We start from the raw sequence: 26,041 nt of genomic DNA, 5'->3' as shown, positions 1-26,041 counted from the left end.
AGGAGATTTAAAACACTTGTCAGAGCCCATATCCAGGTAAATTAGACCAGGCTCTCCAGGAGTGGGCTCCCCACATCAGTATTTTCTTAAGCACCTGGACTGATTGCTAATGGGTGGCCAAAGTTGAGAATGTCTTAAACCAGAAAAACAAAAGAAACACCTTGACCTTTGGCCAATCTTGGGTCCTCATGCCAAAAACCTAGCCCTGCCAGCAGGTTGGGGGCGTGAAGAAGTGGCCCTCTAGGATGTCTTCTCTGGGTGGTGGAAGGGAAGGAATGGGAATGCTTGGAAATAGTTCTCTGTGTGCAAAGGAGAAGGTACCTCTGGTGGAAATGAGGGCAGCTTCACTCTGTTCACTTGTCCCAAATGCACTGATGGCTTTCACGTAGAAAAAGTAATTGTCATTGGGTTGGAGGTTAACTTTCAGTTGGAGTCCTTTAATTCCAGAGAAAGATCTAAATATGAAGGGAAAATAATAATTTTAAATATAACCCTATATGCTAAACAACTCATCATATTTCAATCCTGTAGTGAATGAACATCTTTTATTCACAACAAATCACTTATTTTTCCCTTTTTATGACCACCGAGTTAGCAAGCCAGATTTTATAAAATGGCCATTGTCCACTAAATTTACTTTATCAAATCATTTCTACCTTGATCAACTTTTGTCCAATATTGTGACTTCCAGAATGCTCTTTGGAATAGAGCCAACCAAACTTTTTTTTTTTAAATTCAGAAAATAGACTAATTTTGTGGTTATTGAGTCCCCAAGGATATGTTGTTTTCTCTATCAAATTTTGGCTGAGAGGGCACTTGTGGATTAAGATGATATTAAACCAACCTGTAATGCAAAAGACACCATCTCATTAACAGATCCTGAATAGTGGAAAACTTAAGGTGAGTGTTGATTTTGTACATGGTCATCATGCCAAAGCCAGCCAACTTATAGAAACTGAAGATCTCTAAAGAAGACAATACCCTTTAGAGCAAACTTAATCCTGGAGAGAAAAGAGAATTCTAACTGCCAAATACAATCCCCAAAGCTGCTGTTCCTAAACCTCCCATTTACATTAAAAGAAAAGTGCTGGTCGTGGTATCTAAATGGCAGCAGGCTTGGCAAGAACACTGTAACAGCCCAACCATTTAAGCACAAATGGACCTGTTGGATTTGAAGATGGAGCTCTGAACTTGCCAATGAGCTGGAATAATTTTTGTGCTTCTTTTCCATTCTATCTGCTTGATATCGCGTCCTAGAGCATTTATACAAATAAAATATACAAGTGCTCTTTCTTTTAGCCTCCATTTGGAGAGGCATTGGAGAGAGTTACAAGTTAGGCTCCTTGCTAATAAAAGAAGTCCTAATCTGAGTACTAAAGAATCAGAATCCTGTTCCTGTTAGATGTGCATTGGATACTAGTCATTGAAAACAATAGTACAATAGCCTTCAAGTTCATTCTCAGAGGGAGATGCGGGTTTTTTTTATCTGTTTGTTCCCTTTGTTTGTTTTTTATTTTCTTTGTGTTTGTTTTATTATTAATGAAGGTACCACGAAATCATTAGAATCAAAGAGTGGCCACTGTTCATTCTCAGACTGATTTTTGTTTTCAGGTTATTTCTACTTCTGTTGACTTACTTCATTCTCAGTACCTACCTTAGAGAATACCATGGAGAACCAGGAGAAGGAAAAAGTATCATTGACCCAAAAAACAGATGAACTTAGACTTTTTAGAAGCAGAAAATCTGTACAGAGTAACAATCCCTCCCCCATCAAAGCCCCATGTCTAAAAGCACAGAAAACTCACAGTGTGTTCCTCAGCAGGAGGGGGCAGGGAGGGGAGAAGCCTGGGTCTATTTGTATATTTGCTATTTAGTGCCTGCATCTGGTAAAGGTCAGTACAAACTCCCCAAACCTTATTGGTTGTTATTTCAGAACCTACCACCTGAGCAGGTCCTCACAGAGTACTATCTTTAGATGCATGGAGAATGCATGGATTGAGCCACACATCCACTGACAACTAATAATGCTTCAATTTATTAACAAAAAAACCAGGTCCTATGACTGAGAATGCAATTCCCAACTAATACCTAGATTGTTATTCTGGGGTAGATGTATTTCTGATCTTATTTGCATTGATGACTGAAGAGATGTTTTCAATGTACATTAATTATAACAAGCTTATTGTCTCAATAAGCACACTCAGATCTGAACTGAATTTCAGACTTCATCCACTCATCAAATAAATACTTATTGATCACATATCATGTGCCCAGGCCCTGTCCCTGCTTGAGGTGTAAGTGACAAGGAGAGGTGAGGAAATTTCATCTCTAGAAACTGGATAGAACATATGGGTTTCATTTTGTGATAATGCAGGTGTTAAATGCCAAGGATGCTGTTTTTTGGGTAAGTTTTGCTCTTAAATTTTATGCAGTCTGTCAAGGAGGAAATTCCGTATATATAGTCAATTGTATGCTAAGTCTTATTAGTCATTTAAAGAATAAAAGTTTACATGGTACAGAAGCCAATATATGGGATAAGATCTGCTTTCAGTGCGCGAACATGTCATGCAGATGTGACAAATATGCCTAATGCCCTCGCTGACTCTATAAAAGCACCAGGCATGAAAATGAAAGTAATATGAAATATGGTAGGGCTTTATTGTTTATAAGTTGCTGTCTTATGCTCAAGCACCAAGAACAAAGCAAAAAAGCTCAGCTACGAATGGTTCATTTCCACGTCTGTTTATTGTCTGACCTCACTTGAATGTCATAAAAGCCTTCATGTCAGCTGTCCCTGCTGTTTAGCCAAATGAAAGCTTCAAAAATTTTGGAATTTGAAATCTGAAGAGTGGCACTCTTCCATAGATTATATTTTTTACTTCAAAACCAAAAACTTGTCATAATTGCAACTGAAACCACATGAGTTATAATAAGTTTTGCATAGTTTGGAGTAGAATTCAAATTCACAGAATATCCAAACTGAAGTAAGTGATTAGACAGCAAATGGAACCACAGCAAGTTGTTGATGCTTAGGTAAGAAGAGATTTCAGCCTTATCAATAATGTGACTAACCTGACGATGTTAGAAGTCTAGAGCCAGTAATAAAATTCAAAAGGCAATAAGAAATTTGACTCAAAGGGTCTCACTTTGGGTCCTAAGTGTGGGATCCTCCCTACAAGTATCATAGTGCAATGGAAAGGGAAGGCTTTATATGTGGAGGTTCCGGGAATGTGAGGACAAGGAAGCATCTAGGAACCCTGACAGAGCAAATTAGCTGATTGCTGGTAGGGCATAAGCATGCTGTGGGGTTTGATCACAGAGCTCTGCACCCAGCAGGTCTTCAAAGGACTTTCGGCTTGCTCATTGGTAGGACAAAGGACATTTGTTAAACTCCAATGTTGTAAGGCAGAGAGAAATGATTCAAAGGAGACCCCTTGTCTCCTCAGAAGTCTGAAGGGCTGCCATGTAAATGAGAGTGGTCTCCTCTTCTGCTGTTTCAGAAGGAAACGAGTGGAAGCCCCCAGGAGGCTGACGTTTGTCCAATATAACAAAGACCTCTCTAGCCTGAGCCTTTTCCTTCTTTAATTTTTGCAAGGAATGACGGAAAAGTTTGCCACAACTAACCATAGACAATGAGGCAAGAATTATTGATATTTCACATGGGAATTGAAAAGGATCTTTATGAAGAAAAAAAACATTAGGGACTTAATGCTTAACGGGAAAATACTAAAAGCATTCCCATTAAGTCAGAGAGACAGACATGAGGTTAAAAAAAATTGGGAGGTAGGAGGTAAAATTATTACCATTTGCAGATGATATGACTGCTATCTAGAAAACCTAAGAAAATCAGACAAAAAACTCAGAATTTAGTGGAAGAGCTAGATGTGAAACTAATATAAGAAATCAAAACCGTTCATATACAAAAAACAACTAGATAGAAGATAAAGCAAAAGAAAGATCTTATTTAGAATAGTGGCAAACATAACAAAAGTATATAAGATTTATATGAAAAATATTTTTGAAAATGGTACTGAAGGAAAGCACACAAAAGACTTGACTAAAAGGAAAGGCATATCAGTTCTTGGGTACAAAAATGCAACATCACAAAAATTTCAATACTCCCTAAATTAATCTATCAATTTAACATGATCTCTAAAAATACCAAATTGTCAGGGGCAGGGGAGTAGAGGTGACTACACAGTCTGATTCTAAAGATCATATGAAAAATAAACTAGCAAATAGCAAAAAAAAAAAAAAAAAAAAAAAGTCATGAAGGGGTAACCTAACCTACATGAATTCTAAAATTATAAAGCTATAATAATAAAAACAGCATGGTACTAGGGCATAAATAGATGGGTCAATGGAATAGATTATAAAGGTGAGGAATAGACCCAAATACATAGGTTCTTTAGTATATAATAGTGGAGGTATTTCAAATCAGAAGGGGGGTTTTCTTGCTGGCACAGCGGGATAGCCATAGCAGAAAAAATAAAGTTGGATTCCCTACTGCGTACTTCCTCCTGAAAGTAGATCTAAACTAACATTAACATTAACAAATACGTATGGAGAGGAGCTTTAAGATGGCAGAAGAGTAAGACGCGGAGATCACCTTCCTCCCCGCACATACATCAGAAATACATCTACATGCGGAGCAACTCCTACAGAACACCTACTGAACGCTGGCAGAAGACCTCAGACCTCCCAAAAGGCAAGAAACCCCCCACGTACCTGGGTAGGGCAAAAGAAAAAAGAAAAAACAGAGACAAAAGAATAGGGACGGGACCTGCACCAGTGGGAGGGAGCTGTGAAGAAGGAAAGGTTTCCGCACACCAGGAAGCCCCTTCGCGGGCGGGGACTGCGGGTGGCGGAGGGGGAAAGCTTCGGAGCCGTGGAGGAGAGCGCAGCCACAGGGGTGCGGAGGGCAAAGCGGAGAGATTCCCGCACAGAGGATCCGTGCCAACCAGCCCGAGAGGCTTGTCTGCTCCGCGGGGGCTGGGAGCTGAGGCTCGGGTTCAGAGGTCGGATGGCAGGGAGAGGACTGGGGTTGGCGGCGTGAACACAGCCTACAGGGGGTTAGTGCACCACAGCTAGCCGGTAGGGAGTCCGGGGAAAAGTCTGGACCTGCCGAAGAGGCAAGAGACTTTTTCTTCCCTCTTTATTTCCTGGTACACGAGGAGAGGGGATTAAGACCGCCGCTTAAAAGAGCTCCAGAGACAGGCGCGAGCCGCGGCTAACAGCGTGGACCCCAGAGACAGACATGAGACGCTAAGGCTGCTGCTGCTGCCACCACCAAGAAGCCTGTGTGTGAGCACAGGTCACTACCCACACCCCCCTTCCGAAGAGCCTGTGCAGCCCGCCACTGCCAGGGTCCCGGGAACCAGGGACAACTCCCCCGGGAGAACGCACGGTGCGCCTCAGGCTGGTGCAACATCCCTCCGGCCTCTGCCCCCGCAGGCTCGCCCCGCACTCAGTACCCCTCCCTGCCCCCGGCCTGAGTGAGCCAGAGCCCCCTAATCAACTGTTACTTTAACCTTGTCTTGTCTGAGCGAAGAACAGACTCCCTCAAGCGACCTACACGCAGAGGCGGGGCCAAATCCAAAGCTGAGCCCCTGGGAGCTGTGAGAACAAAGAAGAGAAAGGGAAATCTCTCCCAGCAGCCTCAGGAGTTGCGGATTATATCTCCACAATCAATTTGATGTACCCTGCTTCTGCGGAATACCTGAATAGACAACGAATCATCCCAAATGGAGGAGGTGGACTTTGGGAGCAACGATATATATATATTTTTTTCCCTTTCTCTCTCTCTTTTTTTTTTTTCCTGTACGCGGGCCTCTCACCACTGTGGCCCCTCCCGTTGTGGAGCAGAGGCTCCAGACGCGCAGGCTCAGTGGCCATGGCTCACGGGCCCAGCCTCCCTGCGGCATGTGGGATCCTCCCGGACATGGGCACGAACCCGCGTTCCCTGCATTGGCAGGCGGACCCCCAACCACTGTGCCACCAGGGAAGCCCCCCTTTTCTCTTTTTGTGAGTGTGTATGTGTATGCTTCTGTGTGTGATTTTGTCTGTATAGCTTTGCTTTTACCATTTGTCCTAGGGTTCTGTCTGTCCGTTTTTTTTTTGTTGTTTTATTTTAGTATAGTTTTTAGCACTTCTTATCATTGGTGGATTTGTTTTTTGGTTTGGTTGCTCTCTTCTTTCTCTCTTTCTTTTTTCTTTTTATATTACTTAAAAATAACTTTTTTACTTTAATAACTGTATTTTATTTTATCTTCTTCTTTCTTTCTTCCTTTCTTTCTTTTCTCCCTTTTATTCTGAGCTGTGTGCATGACAGGCTCTTGGTGCTCCAGACAGTAGTCAGGGCTGTGCCTCTGAGGTGGGAGAGCCAAGTTCAGGACACCGGTCCACAAGAGACCTCCCAGCTCCACGTAGTATCAAAGGGCGAAAATCTCCCAGAGATCTCCATCTCAACGCCAAGACCCACCTCCACTCAACGACCAGCAAGCTACAGTGCTGGACACACTAAGCCAAATAACTAGCAAGACAGGAACACAACCCTACCCATTAGCACAAAGGCTGCCTAAACCCATAATAAGGCCACAGACACCCCAAAACACACCACCAGACGTGGACCTGCCCAGCAGAAAGACAAGATCCAGCCTCATCCACCAGAACACAGGCACTAGTTCCCTCCACCAGGAAGCCTACACAACCCAATTAACCAACCTTAGCCACTGGGAACACACACCAAAAACAATGGGAACTAAGAAACTGCAGCCTGCAAAAATGAACCCCAAACAGTAAGTTAAGCAAAATGAGAAGACAGAGAAACTCACAGCAGATGAAGGAGCAAGGCAAAAACCCAGAAGACCTAACAAATGAAGAGGAAATAGACATTCTACCTGAAAAAGAATTCAGAGTAACGATGGTAAAGATGATTCAAGATCTTAGAAATAGAATGGAGAAAATACAAGAAACGTTTAACAAGGACCTAGAAGAACTAAAGAGCAAACAAACGTGATGAACACCACGATAAATGAAATTAAAAATTCTCTAGAAGGGATCAATAGCAGAATAACTGAGGCAGAAGAACGGATCAGTAACCTGGAAGATAAAATAGTGGAAATAACTACTGCAGAGCAGAATAAAGAAAAAAGAATAAAAAGAATTGAGGACAGTCTCAGAGACCTCTGGGACAACATTAAATGCATTAACATTCGAATTATAGGGGTCCCAGAAAAGAAGAGAAAAAGAAAGGGACTAAGAAAATATTTGAAGAGATTATAGTTGAAAACTTCCCTAATATGGGAAAGGAAATAGTTAATCAAGTCCAGGAAGCACAGAGAGTCCCATAAAGGATAAATCCAAGGAGAAACACTCCAAGACACATATTAATCAAACTATCAAAAATTAAATACAATGAAAAAATATTAAAAGCAGCAAGGGAAAAACAACAAATAACACACAAGGGAATCCCCATAAGGTTAACAGCTGATCTTTCAGCAGAAACTCTGCAAGCCAGAAGGGAGTGGCAGGATATACTTAAAGTAATGAAGGAGAAAAACCTACAACCAAGATTACTCTACCCAGCAAGGGTCTCATTCAGATTTGATGGAGAAATTAAAACCTTTACAGACAAGCAAAAGCTAACAATTCAGCACCACCAAACTAGCTTTACAACAAATGATAAAGGAACTTCTCTAGGCAGGAAACACAAGAGAAGGAAAACACCTACAATAACAAACCCAAAACAATTAAGAAAATGGTAATAGGAACATAAATATCGATAATTGCCTTAAATGTAAATGGATTAAATGCTCCAACCAAAAGACACAGATTGGCTGAATGGATACAAAAACAAGACCCATATACATGCTGTCTACAAGAGACCCACTTAAAACCTAGGGACACATACAGACTGAAAGTGAGGGGATGGAAAAAGATATTCCATGCAAATGCAAATCAAAAGAAAACTGGAGTAGCAATTCTCATATCAGACAAAATAGACTTTAAAACAAAGACTATTATTATAAGGACAAAGACACTACATAATGATCAAGGGATCGATCCAAGACGAACATATAACAATTATAAATTTTTATGCACCCAACACAGGAGCACCTCAATACATAAGGCAAATACTAACAGTCATAAAAGGGGAAATCGACAGTAACACAATCATAGGAGGGGACTTTAACACCCCACTTTCACCAATGGACAGAACATCACGAATGAAAATAAATAAGGAAACACAAGCTTTAAATGATACATTAAACAAGACGGACTTAATTGATATCTATAGGACATTCCATCCCAAACCAACAGAATACACATTCTTCTCTAGTGCTAATGGAACATTCTCCAGGATAGATCATACCTTGGGTCACAAATCAAGTCTTGGTAAATTTAAGAAAACTGAAATCGTATCAAGTATCTCTTCGGACCACAATGCTATGAGACTAGATATCAATTACAGGAAAACATCTGTAAAAAATAGAAACACATGGAGGCTAAACAATACACTACTTAATAACCAAGAGATCACTGAAGAAATCAAAGAGGAAATCAAAAAATACAAAGAAACAAATGACAATGAAAACACGATGACCCAAAACCTATGAGATGCAGCAAAAGCAGTTCTAAGAGGGAAGTTTATAGCAATACAACCATACCTTAAGAAAAAAGAAACATCTCAAATAAACAACCTAAACTTACACCTAAAGCAATTAGAGAAAGAAGAACAAAAATACCTCAAAGTTAGCAGAAGGAAAGAAATCATAAAGATCAGCTCAGAAATAAGTGAAAAAGAAATGAAGGAAACGACAGCAAAGATCAATAAAACTAAAAGCTGGTTCTTTGAGAAGATAAACAAAATTGACAAACCATTAGCCAGACTCATCAAGAAAAGAAGGGAGAAGACTCAAATCAATAGAATCAGAAATGAAAGAGAAGTAACAACTGACAATGCAGAAATACAAAGGATCATGAGAGATTACTACAAGTAACTCTATGCCAATAAAATGGACAACCTGGAAGAAATGGACAAATTCTTAGAAATGCACAACCATCGGAGACTGAACCAGGAAGAAATAGAAAATATGAACAGACCAATCACAAGCACTGAAATTGAAACTGTGATTAAAAATATTCCAACAAACAAAAGCCCAGGACCAGATGGCTTCACAGGCGAATTCTATCAAACATTTAGAGAAGAGCTAACACCTATCCTTCTCAAACTCTTCCAAAATATAGCAGAGGGAGGAACACTCCCAAACTCCTTCTATGAGGCCACCATCACCTTGATACCAAAACCAGACAAGGATGTCACAAAGAAAGAAAACTACAGGCCAATATCACTGATGAACATAGATGCAAAAATCCTCAACAAAATAGTAGCAAACAGAATCCAACAGCACATTAAAAGGATCATACACCATGATCAACTGGGGTTTATTCCACGAATGCAAGGATTCTTCAATATACGCAAATCTATCAATGTGATAAATCATATTAACAAATTGAAGGAGAAAAACCATATGATCATCTCAATAGATGCAGAGAAAGCTTTTGACAAAATTCAACACCCATTTATGATAAAAACCCTGCAGAAAGTAGGCATAGAGGGAACTTTCCTCAACATAATAAAGGCCATATATGACAAGCCCACAGCAAACATCATCCTCAATGGTGAAAAACTGAAAGCATTTCCACTAATCAGAACAAGACAAGGTTGCCCACTCTCACCACTCTTATTCAACATAGTTTTGGAAGTTTTAGCCACAGCAATCAGAGAAGAAAAGGAAATAAAAGGAATCCAGAAGTAGTAAGTAAAGAAGAAGTAAAGCTGTCACTGTTTGCAGATGACATGATCCTACACATAGAGAATCCTAAAGATGCTACCAGAAAACTACTAGAGCTAATCAATGCATTTGGTAAAGTGGCAGTATACAAAATTAATGCACAGAAATCTCTGGCATTCCTATAAACTAATGATGAAAAATCTGAAAGTGAAATCAAGAAAACACTCCCATTTACCATTGCAACAAAAAGAATAAAATATCTAGGAATAAACCTACCTAAGGAGACCAAAGACCTGTATGCAGAAAATTATAAGACACTGATGAAAGAAATTAAAGATGATACAAATAGATGGAGAGATATACCATGTTCTTGGATTGGAAGAATCAACATTGTGAAAATGACTCTACTACCCAAAGCAATCTATAGATTCAATGCAATCCCTATCAAACTACCACTGGCATTTTTCACAGAACTAGAACAAAAAATTTCACAATTTGTATGGAAACACAAAAGACCCCGAATAGCCAAAGCAATCTTGAGAACGAAAAAAGGAACTGGAGGAATCAGGCTCCCTGACTTCAGACTATACTACAAAGCTACAGTTGTCAAGATGGTATGATACTGGCACAAAAACAGAAAGATAGATCAATGGAACAGGATAGAAAGCCCAGAGATAAACCCACGTACATATGGACACCTTATCTTTGATAAAGGTGGCAGGAATGTACAGTGGAGAAAGGACAGCCTCTTCAATAAGTGGTGCTGGGAAAACTGGACAGGTACATGTAAAAGTATGAGATTAGATCACTCCCTAACACCATACACAAAAATAAGCTCAAAATGGATTAAAGACCTAAATGTAAGGCCAGAAACTATCAAACTCTTAGAGGAAAACATAGGCAGAACACTCTATGACATAAATCACAGCAAGATCCTTTCTGACCCACCTCCTAGAGTAATGGAAATAAAAACAAAAATAAACAAATGGGACCTAATGAAACTTAAAAGCTTTTGCACAGCAAAGGAAACCATAAACAAGACCAAAAGACAACCCTCAGAATGGGAGAAAATATTTGCAAATGAAGCAACTGACAAAGGATTAATCTCCAAAATTTACAAGCAGCTCATGCAGCTCAATAACAAAAAAACAAACAACCCAATCCAAAAATGGGCAGAAGACCTAAATAGACATTTCTCCAAAGAAGATATACAGACTGCCAACAAACACATGAAAGAATGCTCAACATCATTAATCATTAGAGAAATGCAAATCAAAACTACAATGAGATATCATCTCACACCAGTCAGAATGGCCATCATCAAAAAATCTACAAACAATAAATGCTGGAGAGGGTGTGGAGAAAAGGGAACCCTCTTGCACTGCTGGTGGGAATGTGAATTGGTTCAGCCACTATGGAGAACAGTATGGAGGTTCCTTAAAAAACTACAAATAGAACTACCATATGACCCAGCAATCCCACTACTGGGCATATACCTTGAGAAAACCAAAATTCAAAAAGAGTCATGTACCAAAATGTTCACTGCAGCTCTATTTACAATAGCCTGGAGATGGAAGCAACCTAAGTGCCCATCATCGGATGAATGGATAAAGAAGATGTAGCACATATATACAATGGAATATTACTCAGCCATAAAAAGAAATGAAATTGAGCTATTTGTAATGAGGTGGATAGACCTAGAGTCTGTCATACAGAGTGAAGTAAGTCAGAAAGAAAAAGACAAATACCGTATGCTAACACATATATATGGATTTTAAGAAAAAAAAGTGTCATGAAGAACCTAGGGGTAAGGCAGGAATAAAGACACAAACCTCCTAGAGAACGGACTTGAGGTTATTGGGAGGGGGAAGGGTGAGCTGTGACAGGGCGAGAGAGAGTCATGGACATATACACACTAACAAACGTAGTAAGGTAGATAGCTAGTGGGAAGCAGCCGCATGGCACAGGGATATTGGCTCGGTGCTTTGTGACAGCCTGGAGGGGTGGGATAGGGAGGGTGGGAGGGAGGGAGATGCAAGAGGGAAGACATATGGGAACATATGTTTATGTATGACTGATTCACTTTGTTATAAAGCAGAAACTAACACACCATTGTAAAGCAATTATACCCCAATAAAGATGTTAAAAAAAAAAAAAATCTTCCAACAAACAAAAGCCCAGGACCAGATGGCTTCACAGGCGAATTCTATCAAACATTTAGAGAAGAGCTAACACCTATCCTTCTCAAACTCTTCCAAAATATAGCAGAGGGAGGAACACTCCCAAACTCATTCTACGAGGCCACCATCACCCTGATACCAAAACCAGACAAAGATGTCACAAAGAAAGAAAACTACAGGCCAATATCACTGATGAACATAGATGAAAAAATCCTCAACAAAATAGTAGCAAACAGAATCCAACAGCACATTAAAAGGATCATACACCATGATCAAGTGGGGTTTATCCCAGGAATGCAAGGATTCTTCAATATACGCAAATCAATCAGTGTGATACAGCATATTAACAAACTGAAGGAGAAAAACCATATGATCATCTCAATAGATGCAGAGAAAGCTTTTGACAAAATTCAACACGCATTTATGATCAAAATTCTCCAGAAAGTAGGCATAGAGGGAACTTTCCTCAACATAATAAAGGCCATATATGACAAACCCACAGCCAACATCATCCTCAATGGTGAAAAACTGAAAGCATTTCCACTAAGATCAGGAACAAGACAAGGTTGCCCACTCTCACCACTGTTATTCAACATAGTTTTGGAAATTTTAGCCACAGCAATCAGAGAAGAAAAAGAAATAAAAGGAATCCAAATTGGAAAAGAAGAAATAAAACTGTCACTGTTTGCAGATGACATGATACTATACACAGAGAACCCTAAAGATGCTACCAGAAAACTACTAGAGCTAATCAATGAATTTGGTAAAGTAGCAGGATACAAAATTAATGCACAGAAATCTCTGGCATTCCTATACACTAATGATGAAAAATCTGAAAGTGAAATTAAGAAAATACTCCCATTTACCATTGCAACAAAAAAATTAAAACAACTAGGAATAAACCTACCTAAGGAGAGAAAAGAACTGTATGCAGAAAACTATAAGACACTGAAGAAAGATATTAAAGATGAAAAAAACAGATGGAGAGATATACCATGTTCTTTGATTGGAAGAATCAACATTGTGAACATGACTATACTACCCAAAGCAATCTACAGTTTCAATGGAATCCTTACCAAACTACCAATGGCATTTTTCGCAAACTAGAACAAAAAATTTCACAATTTGTATGGAAACACAAAAGACCCTGTATAGCCAAAGCAACCTTCAGAAAGAAAAAAGGAGCTGCAGGAATCAGGCTCCCTGACTTCAGACTATACTCCAAAGCTACGGTAATCAAGACAGTATGGTACTGGCACAAAAACAGAAATATAGATCAATGGAACAGGACAGAAAGCCCAGAGATAAACCCATGCACATGTGGTCACCTTATCTTTGATAAAGGAGGCAAGAATATAGAGTGGAGAAAAGACAGCCTCTTCAATAAGTGGTGCTGGGAAAACTGGAAAGCTACATGTAAAAGAATGAGATTAGAACACTCCCTAACACCATACACAAAAATAAACTAAAAATGGATTAAAGACCTAAATGTAAGGTCAGACATGATAAAACTCCTAGAGGACAACACAGGTAGAAAACTCTATGACATCAATCACAGCAAGATCCTTTCTGACCCACCTCCAAGAGAAATGGAAATAAAAACAAAAATAAACAAATGGGACCTAATGAAACTTAAAAGCTTTTGCACAGCAAAGGAAACCATAAACAAGACCAAAAGACAACCCTCAGAATGGGAGAAAATATTTGCAAATGAAGCAACTGACAAAGGATTAATCTCCAAAATTTACAAGTAGCTCATGCAGCTCAATATCAAAAAAACAAACAACCCAATCCAAAATGGGCAGAAGACCTAAATGTACATTTCTCCAAAGATGATATACAGATTGCCAACAAACACAGGAAAGAATGCTCAACATCATTGATCATTAGAGAAATGCAAATCAAAACTACAATGAGGTATCATCTCACACCAGTCAGAATGGTCATCATTAAAAAATCTACAAACAAGAAATGCTGGAGAGGGTGTGGAGAAAAGGGAACTCTCTTGCACTGTTGGTGGGAATGTAAATTGATACAGCCACTATGGAGAACAGTATGAAGGTTCCTTAAAAAACTAAAAATAGAACTACCATGCGACTCAGCAATCCCACTACTGGGCATATACCCTGAGAAAACCATAATTCAAAAAGCGTCATGTACCAAAATGTTCATTGCAGCTCTATTTACAATAGCCAGGACATGGAAGCAACCTAAGTGTCCATTGACAGATGAAGGGATAAAGAAGATGTGGCACACATATACAATGGAATATTACTCAGCCATAAAAAGAAATGAAATTGAGTTATTTGTAGTGACGTGGATGGACCTAGAGTCTGTCATACAAAGTGAAGAAAGTCAGAAAGAGAAAAACAAATACCATATGCTAACACATATATATGGAATCTAAAAAAAAGAGGTCATGAAGAACCTAGGGGCAAGATAGGAATAAAGACACAGACCTACTAAAGAATGGAGTTGAGGATACGGGGAGGGGGAAGGGTAAACTGGGACAAAGTGAGAGAGTGGCATGGACATATAGACACTACCAAATGTAAAATAGATAGCTAGTGGGAAGCATCCGCATAGCACAGGGAGATAAGTTCGGTGTTTTGTGATGACCTAGAGGGGTGGGAGGGAGGCTCCAAGGGAGGAGATGGGGGATATATGTATACATATAGCTGATTCACTTTGTTGTACAATAGAAACTAACACAACATTGTAAAGCAGTTATACTCTAATAAAGATGTATAAAAAAAAAGAAGAAGAAGAGATTAGGACACAGACAGACACAGAAGTACCATACGAAGACACAGAGAAAAAACAGTCACCTGCAAACCAAAGAGAGAGGCCTCAGAAGAAATCAACTCTGCAGACACTTTGATCTTGGATGTTGAGCTTCCAGAACTGAAAATAAATATCTATTGTTTTAGCCAAAAAGAAAATACGTATGGCAAAAAATTTTTAAATTGCAACTCATATCATAGATGAAGGCTAATGTTCTTTATAAATCAAAGAGCTTCTACAAATCAGTAAGAAAAAAATACTACACTCTAACAGGAAAAAATGGGTAAAGGAAATGAACAGTTCATAGAAAAGGAAGTACATGGGTCTGAAACAGACAAAAAGATGTTCAACCTAATAACAGAAATGCACAATTAAACTATAATCAGATTCCATTTTCTACTTATCAAACTGTCAAGTTTTATCACACCCTGTGTAGGCAAAGGTATGAAGAACAAAGCACACTTACATGTTGCTAGCCAGAGTGTAAACAGCTACAGCCTCTATGGAGACAATTTGGTAATATCTATCAAAATTCAAAATGTTCATACCTTCTAACCAATCACGGTACTTCTAGGAATTTATCCTACAGATATACCTGCACATGTATGAAACGATATATGCACAAGGATTTTTCTGCAGCACTCTTTGTGAGAATGGAAACAACTTAAGTGCCTCTCAACTGGTCAAATAAATTAATTACAGTCTTAGACTACAACAGAATTGTTTTTTAAAAAACTGATGCAGTTCCATTTGTACTGATATGAGATACCAGGAAATATTTTTAAACAAGAAAAGGTGGTAGAAATATATATATAGTATGCTACCATTTGTTGACAAAATAGAGATGCTGTGTATGCACAGATTATCTTAAAAGATAAATATGAATCAGATAACAGTAATTGTCTCTGGGGAGGAGAACTAAGTAAATGAAGTATAGATAGAAAGGAGACAATTTTCACTGTATTCCTTTTTGTATCTTTTGAATTTGTACCATATGTATGCATTATCTATCCAAAATTAATTAAACAATTAACTTTTAGAGCTATATTACAAGTTCAGGAGTTGGTTGAATGTGTTTGCAAAATGCAAACATTAGTTGGAACTCTGTAAAGTAACTTCTCTAGGAATTTTATAATTCAACAATTTGTGTTGGATGGAAGGAAGGGGTGTACATGTGCTCAAGGTAAGCTGAGGGGCTCGTCACCACAAGGAGTGGCTGTCCTCTGCACTGCCATGTCTAATACCTGGATCTACACATGTTTTCTCCCAGGAAAAGGGGGCAGCATGTGTACAAACAATATGGAGGAACCCAGTGCCGTGACTCCTGGAAGCAGCCTACAGATGGTGCTGTCACTGCAGTGCACAACAGATGGCTAAGTATGAATTGTTTTTTAAAAACACAGTGGGCTCTTACTGTTGGCAGCACCAACATTCAGCTAGTCAATCAACACCATTTAATGTGAACTGTGAACAGAGCACACTGCTGGGCCCTATGGGGACCAGCTAGTAAAGCAGTGTTCCCCATACCTGCCTGGGCACAGTAGACCTTCTGAATCGGAGTCTCTTAAGAGGAGCCCGTGAATATAAACCCCAACAAGCATCCCAGTTGTTTTTCTATGATCAGTTAGGTTTGAGAAACATAATCATAAGATAGTGTGGGGTGAGAAGGGGTGGGCAGGAGAAACAGGAAAAAAGAAGAAAAATCCATGAGAACATAAACAACATGAAATACGAGAACAGCTAACTAAATAGTTTTAGCTATTGGAAGCCATTTATAAAACCTTAACTAACCATAAACATGGAATTTTTTGTTTAAGATGAAAAATTTTGGTTAAATCAAGATTAAGAAGAACATTCTTTATATACTGACTTTTGGGGTTTTTTTAAACTTGGTAGATAAAAATTTTTGAACAGGACTATTCTTCATTTGATAAATGAGGATATTATGAGACTCAGTGGTAACTAAACATCACTATTAGTTCATAATAGTATAGAAACATAACACGAGGGCTGAATCCTGACCCACGGAACTTAGGCTTTCCTGTAATTAGCATCTCGCACAAAACCAAAGAGAGCCAAAGGATTCCAGCAGAAGGATCCTGCAGCTTTGTTTTCTCTGTAGCTAGTTACCCTCCCAAGTTTGAATGATACCATTTATATTTCAGGCAGAGAATCCCAGGAGCCTAGTAACATTCATTCATTCTTCTGGATTCTCTAAGCTCTCCTTTACCACTCAGAGGTCACATAGGCGGACAATTACTTGAGGTCCCATAGAACTGCCTGCACAGAATGGCGACTTAACGTTGTGCTTTCAAGAGCCCCTTTAAAAGATGGTTACACAGGGAATGTTTTTGCATCTTTTGTAAAACTGTTCTTAAAGACAATCACTACTATCTTGTTCAATAGCCCTTATATAAAGATCTACGTGAAAAATTCATCTTAGAACTGAATGTCAAGAAATATAATTGTCTCTCTTAGTGAAGTGCTGTGTTTCCTTTTATTTTAAAAAAAAGATGCGTTATGTAATCTCTTTCTTTCTCCCTCTTGCTCTCTCTCCCCACTCTCCTGTTTTCACTTTAGCTGCCAGGAAGTTCATATTCAAATTGTATGTTCCGTTGAGGTACTGTTCTTAGCCTATGCTTTCTGATACAACCTCCTTCTGCATGACCTGGCTCTTGCTCTTACAGGGTTGTTTTTAGTGGCTCTAGCGTGCCTGGGTCTTTTATTGTGAACTAGAATACTTCGGGAAATTGACAGATCATACGTTAGAAGTGAAGGAATAGGCTGGTTTTCCACTGACTGAGGTTTTACTACACAACCAGGAGGTGTATAGGATTTTCAATGATCAAAGTTAAGTCAGATTCATTTGGGAAGAAAATTCATTTAGAAAAAGCTGAATGCCAAGAATTTCAGTGGGAGCGGGTTGGGGGGGGTGGGGGGGTGGATTATCTTCCTGTAACTCTCTCTCCCAAGGGCTTCCTGAAGAGGAATATTACAACTTGGGTCAGGAAAACAATACCATATGAAGATTGTCTATTAATATTGTCTCTTAATTACTCAATGCATTTTCTCCCAGTCATGTCAGTTGTCCTTCCTGTCACCCTGTGAAGCAAGCACAGGGCAGGAATGACTGCCTCTTTTACCCATAGGTTGTGGAGAAGGTCAAATCATTTGCCCTTGGCCCTATGGTCAGTCATCACCTCTCCAGCTGAAAGCTTCGTAAAAACTTTTTAAAAAGAAAAAAATTCTGGGATTTTTCATCTCCTGCTCAGGCACTAAGTTCATTAGGAAATTCACCCTTAGTTGTCCTTATTATATGGACAAAGTGGCAGTCATCCCCAGCTAGAATACCCAGCTGTGACAGACAATCCTGTTCCTGTCCCATCACGTGTAACCCCCAAAGCTAGAAGCAGGAGCTCACGAGTCCAGCACCCAGAGCCTCACCCACGCTGGGGAGGCTCCCAGGGAGGGTGGCCCGGGAGGGTCTCCCTGCCCACAGCCTTGGCCGGGGCTGGGGAGCAGGAAGTTCACTACCAACCACTTCTGTGGCGTATTGAGTCTCACAGATTTGTCATTCAGTACACAGCTTCTTTCTGCACAGCCTACACAGCTAAGCCCTGTACTATATTTCTCGCAGTTTTCCCTCCTCCACCCACAGTTCTGCTGACTTCTTTCCACACAGGAGAGACAGAACAGCTGAGGAAACAGCAGAGCGGTGGAAAATTTTTGCAAGTGTTTTGAGCCCACCCAACCTGAGGAGAGCATTCAAAGAAAAACAGGAAAGGGTGAGTAGGAGCTCCCTCAGCCCCCGCACACAAGCCGGGGATTGTCACTCCCGCCCACCCCCAAGCCCAGTAGGGGCCGACTGCTGGGACAGAGCCGCAGTGCCCACACACCAAAATATGCAAATGTGTCTTCTGGAAGGATGATGGAATGGAGGCAACTGCTCGGCTATTTCAGACACCACATCATGGAACTTGGGAGCACAGTAGGCACACTGCATTCAAACACCTACTCTGAGAGGTTAACCAGCAACTTTGGTCTTAGATTGGAATTTCTAGAGGCCGTCATACGGGAGAGTGAATGCAGGTCCGAAGCTGGATGTGTTTCTGTTCTGGCAACCAAAATTAGACTCCCTAATCTAAAGGGTAATCAATGCCCTCCATGTGTGTATGTGCAATTTCATATTACTCATCCTTTTCTCCCTTCTCATTTCCTTTCAACTTCTCTTCCCACTCCAGACCGGAGCTTTTAAGTCTGTCTGTCTTTTCAGGGATTGAGGGTGAGAAAGAGATGTAAATTCATTTAGTTCTTAGTCCTGTTGGGTTCTCCATCTCTCCTTTGCTAGAGATTCCAGCCAGTTAGAGGACTTGGAGTTGGCAAGGGCAGAAGGAGACCGGCTAATGCCATCATTCATCTACTCGTTCACTCATTAAATAGACCTTTAATAAACAGCTGCATAGATAAGGTTCCTGTCCTTACCCATTTTTTTGTGGGGTTTCTTTTGTGGTTTGTTTTTTCTTTTTGCTTCTGATTTAGAATAGGGGTTTTGCATAGAACCTAAAATGTATGTAAGGGTTATGTAACCAATGGATCAACAAGGTTATCAGTGTCCTTCCCTATAAGTGATCCATGAAAAGGCTTCCAGTCCACAGGTTAGACTAGTCTTATCTCCTACTTAAGTATCCAAGCACTAAAATTAACTCATTCACCATTCTTCTTTACTTTGTTGGCACAGTTTATTTTTTTTTCCCATTGTGAATAGGAGATTATCCTCAAAGCTGACCTAACTTTTTTTTGGTGGTGTCAATATTATGTGTTCAATGTTGATGATATTTACCCATCCAGGTACCACATATGTATTGAGTAGCTACAATATGCCAGATGCTGTCTCAGGCACTGACGCTGCCACTTTAAATAATAACCCCTTCATGGAGCCAACAAGTGAGCGGGATCAGACAATCCTTGGCTTGCTGTTCTTTCCAAGACACAAAATGACTTTAATTATGCACTGCTATGCAGAAAAACAAAGCGAAGAATGTGGTTCTAATAGAATGGAACAGTAGGGATTGTTTGCCTTTGTTGGCTAGGGGTGATCAAGTGTTGAGGTTCTTTGTTTATCAATTCTACTGTCTGACTAGCTGTCTACAACTGACATCCTAGAGATTGGACCATATAGATGATAGTAAATAGTTAATGTTTTGTAGGGTTTTGAACCATCAGACATTGTAGGGAATGTTTTAAAGTTGGCTGTAAGAACCAGATGGTCAAAGACCTAAGACACATGGCTACTCCAGAAGAGTAGAATTTTCCTTCCCTCCTGAACTCTTAAATTGGAGAACAAAAGGGATACAGATGCGTTTTGCAGCACTGGGACTCTGAAATTAAGGATGAATTATTTCACAGTCTGTTGATGCCAACCAGAGGTATAAGGCATTGAGGTTTCTTGTATTCGTGAGGGATCACAGGGTAGTGATTTGTGGCCAACACAATTGTGCTTGCCTCAAAAAATTACCTATTGTAGGATTCAGCAGGGATCCAGAGAGGCTGGAGAGTCATCCCTGGGCTGCGGATTGAACATACCATTCTACCTCCTGGCACTGAGGGGTCTTTTAGCACGTAATTGGAAAAGAGCTCCATCTCCAACACAGCCCCGAACTGTCAACAAGCCTTCTGCATGTGGAATTTCCCTTCACTTCTAGCTTGCTGGACCACATCCATTCAATAACAAAGGATTCTTGTAGTGTTCCGTAACTTCTACAAACTTCTGCTTATCCAGCCTCTCAAATGCTCTCCTTTGGCAAGAAAAATAAAAATGAACCCCCTGGCAAAGCCTCAAAGGGATAAACTAATGACAAGTCATGTTTTAATAAGCTCAACTTTTGTCTTAATGAAATTGGTGGATGGCCATTTTTTCCCTAGAAATGGAACCGTCAATGATTTCTCTGGCTTTGATGAAGGATTTGTTTGGAATGCATTATTCCCTGTTGATATCAAATGGACTTTTTTTTTTGAGGGCCCCAGGATGATCAGAGAAAGGAAAAACTTCAATTAAAGGGGTTTTGAATGGTACTGTGTTCTCTCTTTACATCTGTTTTTCGTGTGACAAAGGAAACCCAGGATACATGATAACTTCCAGTTGTCAGGCTGTTAAGGTCTGCTAACTCAGTCTGTGTAATGACACAAGATTTAGAACTAGTGGAAAGAATAAGACAAACCTGAGTGTGCATCCTGACTCCAAACTCTCACTCCGTCATTTAATACCTTGGCCAAATTATTTAACCTCCCTGAGTCTCATTCAATGGAAGTCATGACCTCCCTCCTAGAATTGTCGAGAGGGTTAGATGAGATTTAGCACAGCTCCTGGCATGTTGAAGGCCCTCGGTGATGCCATTCCCCCTTCCATCCCCCCATTCCCTTCTCCCTGTAGCCGCATTTATGAGATGACATCACAGTTCCCTCAGTGGGATGGCTACTAGGTCTCAGGGTTTCTCTCAGATTTCTGCTGATTTAAGAATCCAACTGTGCTGGTATTATTTATGCAAATGTCAGCTGGGGACCGATGCTATAACAAGGATGAGTCACTTCAGAGCATTCCTTCACAGTCTCATCTTGCCTCAGAAAGAACTGGGCTTTCCTCACTGATGGTGAAGAACGATGGGAGAGATTGCCCTGGGACTCAGGCACTCCAGACCAAATGCTCTCCTAGCACCAAGAGTCTTTTTCAGAGAATGTCCAGGACGCTCCTGGGTGACATTCAACAGTGGTTAGCAGCTTGGACTGTGAAATCTAACAAAACAAGGTTTGAATCCTGATTGCCACTCACTAGCTGCTAGCGTCTCAAAGCATATGTTTTCTCTCAGAGTTCGTTTGAGGATTAAATAAGGCAACATACATAAGGCACTTAGAATAGTGACTTGGCACATAGTAAATGCTCAATAGAAGCCAGTTATAATCTCTTTCTCTTTGTCTCTGTCTTTGTCTCCCTCTCTCTCCCTCTTTTCTCTCTCTTCCGTCTCTCTGTTTCTGTCTCTGTTGGTCTGTCTGTCTGTCTGTCTCTCTCTGAGTTAACCTCTCGGCTATTTGCTGATCATTGAAGCCTGCCTTCTAGCAATTGGCACATTAACAGAGATGTTGTTTCTTGTACATTTACTACGTTCTCACTTCTGCTGAAATGTCTACATCCCACCTATACGCACTCCACTCAACATTAATTTGTCCTTTGATCGTTATTTTGTGAAGCCTGCCTTCACATACTTGAAAGAAACTATAATTATTGCTCAGTCGTATGAAACCTCAAATCATAACTAAATAAATAGCTGTTGATTGATAATGAAAATAATCAAGAACTTAAATAATATACTTTATTAAAAAGCTAATTTCATACCATTATTTCCAAGTTCCATATCCTGCCAAAATAGTTTATCTCAGTAAATTTGGTTTAAAAAAATCCCTATCAAAATATGAATATTAATAATAATGATTTGAATCTTCATCATGGAACACAAAGTTGCCCTATTGCCGTGGATTGGAGGTTAAGAAGTAAATGAAGTAACAGTAAATGAAGTAACATTTACCAAAGGTCCTCTGGATGCACAGCCCTTTATTGATAAATTTTAGCTTCATAATTTTAGTGAGAGAGCTTTACATTTCTTTTTTCCAGTAAAGGTCTCTAGATTCTTCATGCTCTTGAAGAGGCATCTGCCTCTTCAAGAGCATGAAGGTAATATATATTACCACAGATATATATATATCTCTGTGGTAATATATATGTCATTAGGTCCTTTATATTACCAATATATCACGGAGACATTCAAATTTACATTATATACAAGCTCGCTATTAGTTTCCTGAGTTAGGTGGTACCTATTCTGATCTAACTACTAAAAAGCAGATAACGTATGCATATATCCTGTCTAATGACTCCAGTTAAATATACCTCAAAGAATGTTCTATCTTATTAAAATTCACATATATTTTTCTTACAAGGGAGTGATTATTCTGCATTGCAGCATGTGTTTATTACAAACTTAGAGTTCATCGACGAATAGTGATGGAATTGCAAATCAAGTCAATGGCTTAATTAGCTCGGGAGGATTTTAGGAAGCTTTTCTCCCTCTGTGAGCATAAGCTTAGAGGTTAGCTTGGAGGCCTGCGCTGCGTTCCTGGCACCCCAGGCTCTCCCCATGGAGAGGGATCTTTACCTGAGGCCCTCGCCCTCGGGAGAGTGCTGTCTGCAGTACTCCAAAGTGTAGGTCTCAGTGGCCTCTGGGTTGGCAGGCCGCCATCGGATGGTGGCCGTGTTCCAACACACAGTACAGTCCTCGGCACAGATCACAGGGGTGGAGGGCGCTGCAGAGAGAGAACCAAGTCAATTGTGGAGCAGTCTATGGCAGTTCTGCTTCCCTGGTACTCTGGGAAGAATGCTTGGGCATGATTTTGTTTTCATTTTTGACTAAAAAATACATTCTGGGTTGAAAATCCAAAAGGTATAAAAATGTATACAGTGAAAAGGCTCCCTCCCACCCCTGCCTTCCAAATTGCCCAGTTTTTACCCATCCCCAGTCTCTAAAAGCAGCTTCCTATAAATCCTACCAGAGCTTCTTCATACATATACAAGTAAATCAAAGTATTCTTGTCCCCTTCCTTTACACAAAAGTTAGCCATGATTTTGCCATCAATAGGTGCTCAATAAATACTTGTTTTAAAAGGCAAGAAGAAAGGATAAACCAGTGGAAGTAAGTTAACTGCCTCAGAGGGGTATCCAAGACAGGCCAGGGCAGGGACAGTTAGAATTATCTTAAAGGTGGGCTTCCCTGGTGTCGCAGTGGCTGAGAGTCCGCCTGCTGATGCAGGGGACACGGGTTCGTGCCCCGGTCCGGGAAGATCCCACATGCCGCGGAGCGGCTGGGCCCGTGAGCCATGGCCGCTGAGCCTGTGCATCCGGAGGCTGTGCTCCGCAACGGGAGAGGCCACAACAGTGAGAGGCCCACATACCAAAAAAAAAAAAAAAAAAAGAATTATCTTAAAGGCAATGCAAACTCAGCTTATCCTACACCTGCTTCAGCCCCCTGTGAAAAGGTTCCATCATGGGAATGCATTCCCAGCTGAATACCATTGCTGAGAAACATTTTGGGGTTTCCCAGCACCTATATGAGGAAGCCTGAGCTTCTTACCTTAGCAAATGTGGACTCTATACACTAGCCTTTCTCATCTCATGTCTCCCCTCTCCTTGTTTTTAAGTCAAAGAAATAACACCAAAATTCTTGTTGTATCCTGCACACTCCATACTCTTTCTTACCTGGGCACCTGTGCTCATTTGTCTTCTTCAAATGGAATACACTCCTTTAACACATTATTCCTACTGACCCTTTAAGGATTCCATTCAGACATCAGTTCTAGGAAGCCATTCCTGACCCTGTCCCTGCCCTGGCCTGTCTCAGAGACTCCTCTGGAGTGTTGTGGATCACGGCCCTTACCACACATTTTTTATAATCTTTTGTTTTGTGTCTCCCACACTTGAGTATGAGCTTTGTGAGAAGAGCCCAGTCTTATTTCTTGTTGTAAACCCAGCACTGCGCAATACCCAGCGCACAATAGGTGCTTAACAAATGCTTATTGGTTGATCTTAATAGTCTGTGAAGAATTGAGTATTGCCTCCTAACACCCCCTTAACATCTCTTTACCTGTTCTAAAAATTGCCCTTTCGCTGGGCAGGCTACATCCGGTGAAATTCACAGCCATTACCCATACTTGATAGCATCGGTCAGGTTCTAAATCTTCAAAAACGCAGTAGCTTTCTTTCACCGTCACTCTGTATTCTTCTACCAAATCTAGCATAAAACACAATCATAAACTCTAGGGTATCTTCCTAAGTTAGTTGAAAGTTACATTTATTGGAAAAATGACACATTTTTCAGTGGGAAACACAAACTGATAAACTTACAGATACTACTGTGTGATAGATAGCACTTTAGAATGCTTAAAGCAACAGCATTCTGAAAGATATTTAGAATGACACAGTATTACTTGTGAACACTTACCAGAAAATAATAGTATAGTGTATTATTATAGTATAGTAATATAGTATAGTATAATATAGTAATATAGTATATAATATAATATTATATATATATAATATAATATAATATAGTAATATAGTATAGTATAGTAATATAGTATAGTATAATAATATACTAATAGCATATTAGTAAGATCCTGAGCTTCATATTCTGCAATTAAAGTAACTTATTTCAATAGCACATACTACAATTGCAGAGTTTATGTTAACTTAAATCTCAGTAATACATTCTCAAGAAAATTCTTAAGAAGCAATGCCAATATTTCAGGAGAGTATGTAATAAAATAAGGACAATTCCATGTTTTCTAAATTTATGATGTTAAAAAGCGTCTTTACAGATTAGTAAATCATTTGTATTCAGTATGGTTTTCAAAGTTTCAAATCCTGCTTCCTTCTCATGAATTCCAGAATCCTTTCACCTAGAGATTTCCACAATTTATAGAAATACTTAAACACCTTTGATAGAGCATAAACTATTCTAAGAAATAACTTTGTTTAGTCAAGACATTTCCTAAAATTACTTACATTATTTTCAAGATGTTAGTAGTAAATATTACTCAATAACATTCTGAACACCTACCCCTTGGGCCAATCTGATTATTCTTACTGAAATTTTCTCTCCTTTTAAAAGAACAATTTTCTTTTCTAAATTAGCCTATGGTAATTCCAGTTGTTCTCTCTTATTACTCTATGATGTTACATCTTCAAAACCCCTCCAGTTAAGAAACCCAGATTGTTCCCTTTTAAAGTAAATTTAAGAGATCTTCAACTCAGAAGGTTTCTTCAACTGCATCTCTCTTTCCCAATGAGCTATACTTTCTGCGCAGAAAGTTTGGCTTAAATAATGTCATAAAGACATATACACTGAAAAACATTTCCCCATAACCTAGAACTTGTGACTGCAGTTTTCAATGGAATTATCCTTTTAGGCTAAGTCCTGTTAGCCGGGTACTCCTTTTAACAGAGCACATAACATATGTTACTGGAGACCTATTATTCACAGCATGGTATCACAGTCTAGACCATCAGATTAATGAACTGGCATCAGCAGAGTTCAAGGCATTGAATGAATGAGACACAGGACAGGTAAGTGGGGCATGGTGCGGGGGGTCGGGGGGCGGTGGCAGTGAAGCACTTTTAAAAAGCACTCCAGGAAATAAACAGTTGTTAAGAGGAGTCTTGGAGAGCCATGAAGTTCC

At 39.8% G+C, this 26,041-nt stretch overlaps 1 protein-coding gene across 1 annotated transcript in view; it reads right to left on the bottom strand.

Moving 5' to 3' along the window:
* The window catches only part of CMYA5 (cardiomyopathy associated 5), a 106,249-nt gene that overhangs the window by 9,288 nt on the left and 70,920 nt on the right, over positions 1–26,041 (bottom strand). The window contains exons 8-10 of the mRNA XM_079916971.1: positions 24,448–24,594; positions 22,966–23,113; positions 322–455 (exon numbers count right to left, since the gene is read on the bottom strand). Of these exons, the coding sequence (XP_079773097.1) occupies positions 322–455; positions 22,966–23,113; positions 24,448–24,594 (429 nt within the window). The remainder of the gene's footprint in view (positions 1–321; positions 456–22,965; positions 23,114–24,447; positions 24,595–26,041) is intronic.

Source organism: Stenella coeruleoalba, assembly GCF_951394435.1.
Source record: "Stenella coeruleoalba genome assembly, chromosome: 3".
In the NCBI taxonomy this organism is placed as follows: Eukaryota; Metazoa; Chordata; class Mammalia; order Artiodactyla; family Delphinidae; genus Stenella; species Stenella coeruleoalba.
The sequence above is the reverse complement of the archived record's forward strand: the minus strand, read 5'-3'. Positions and strand labels throughout refer to the sequence as shown.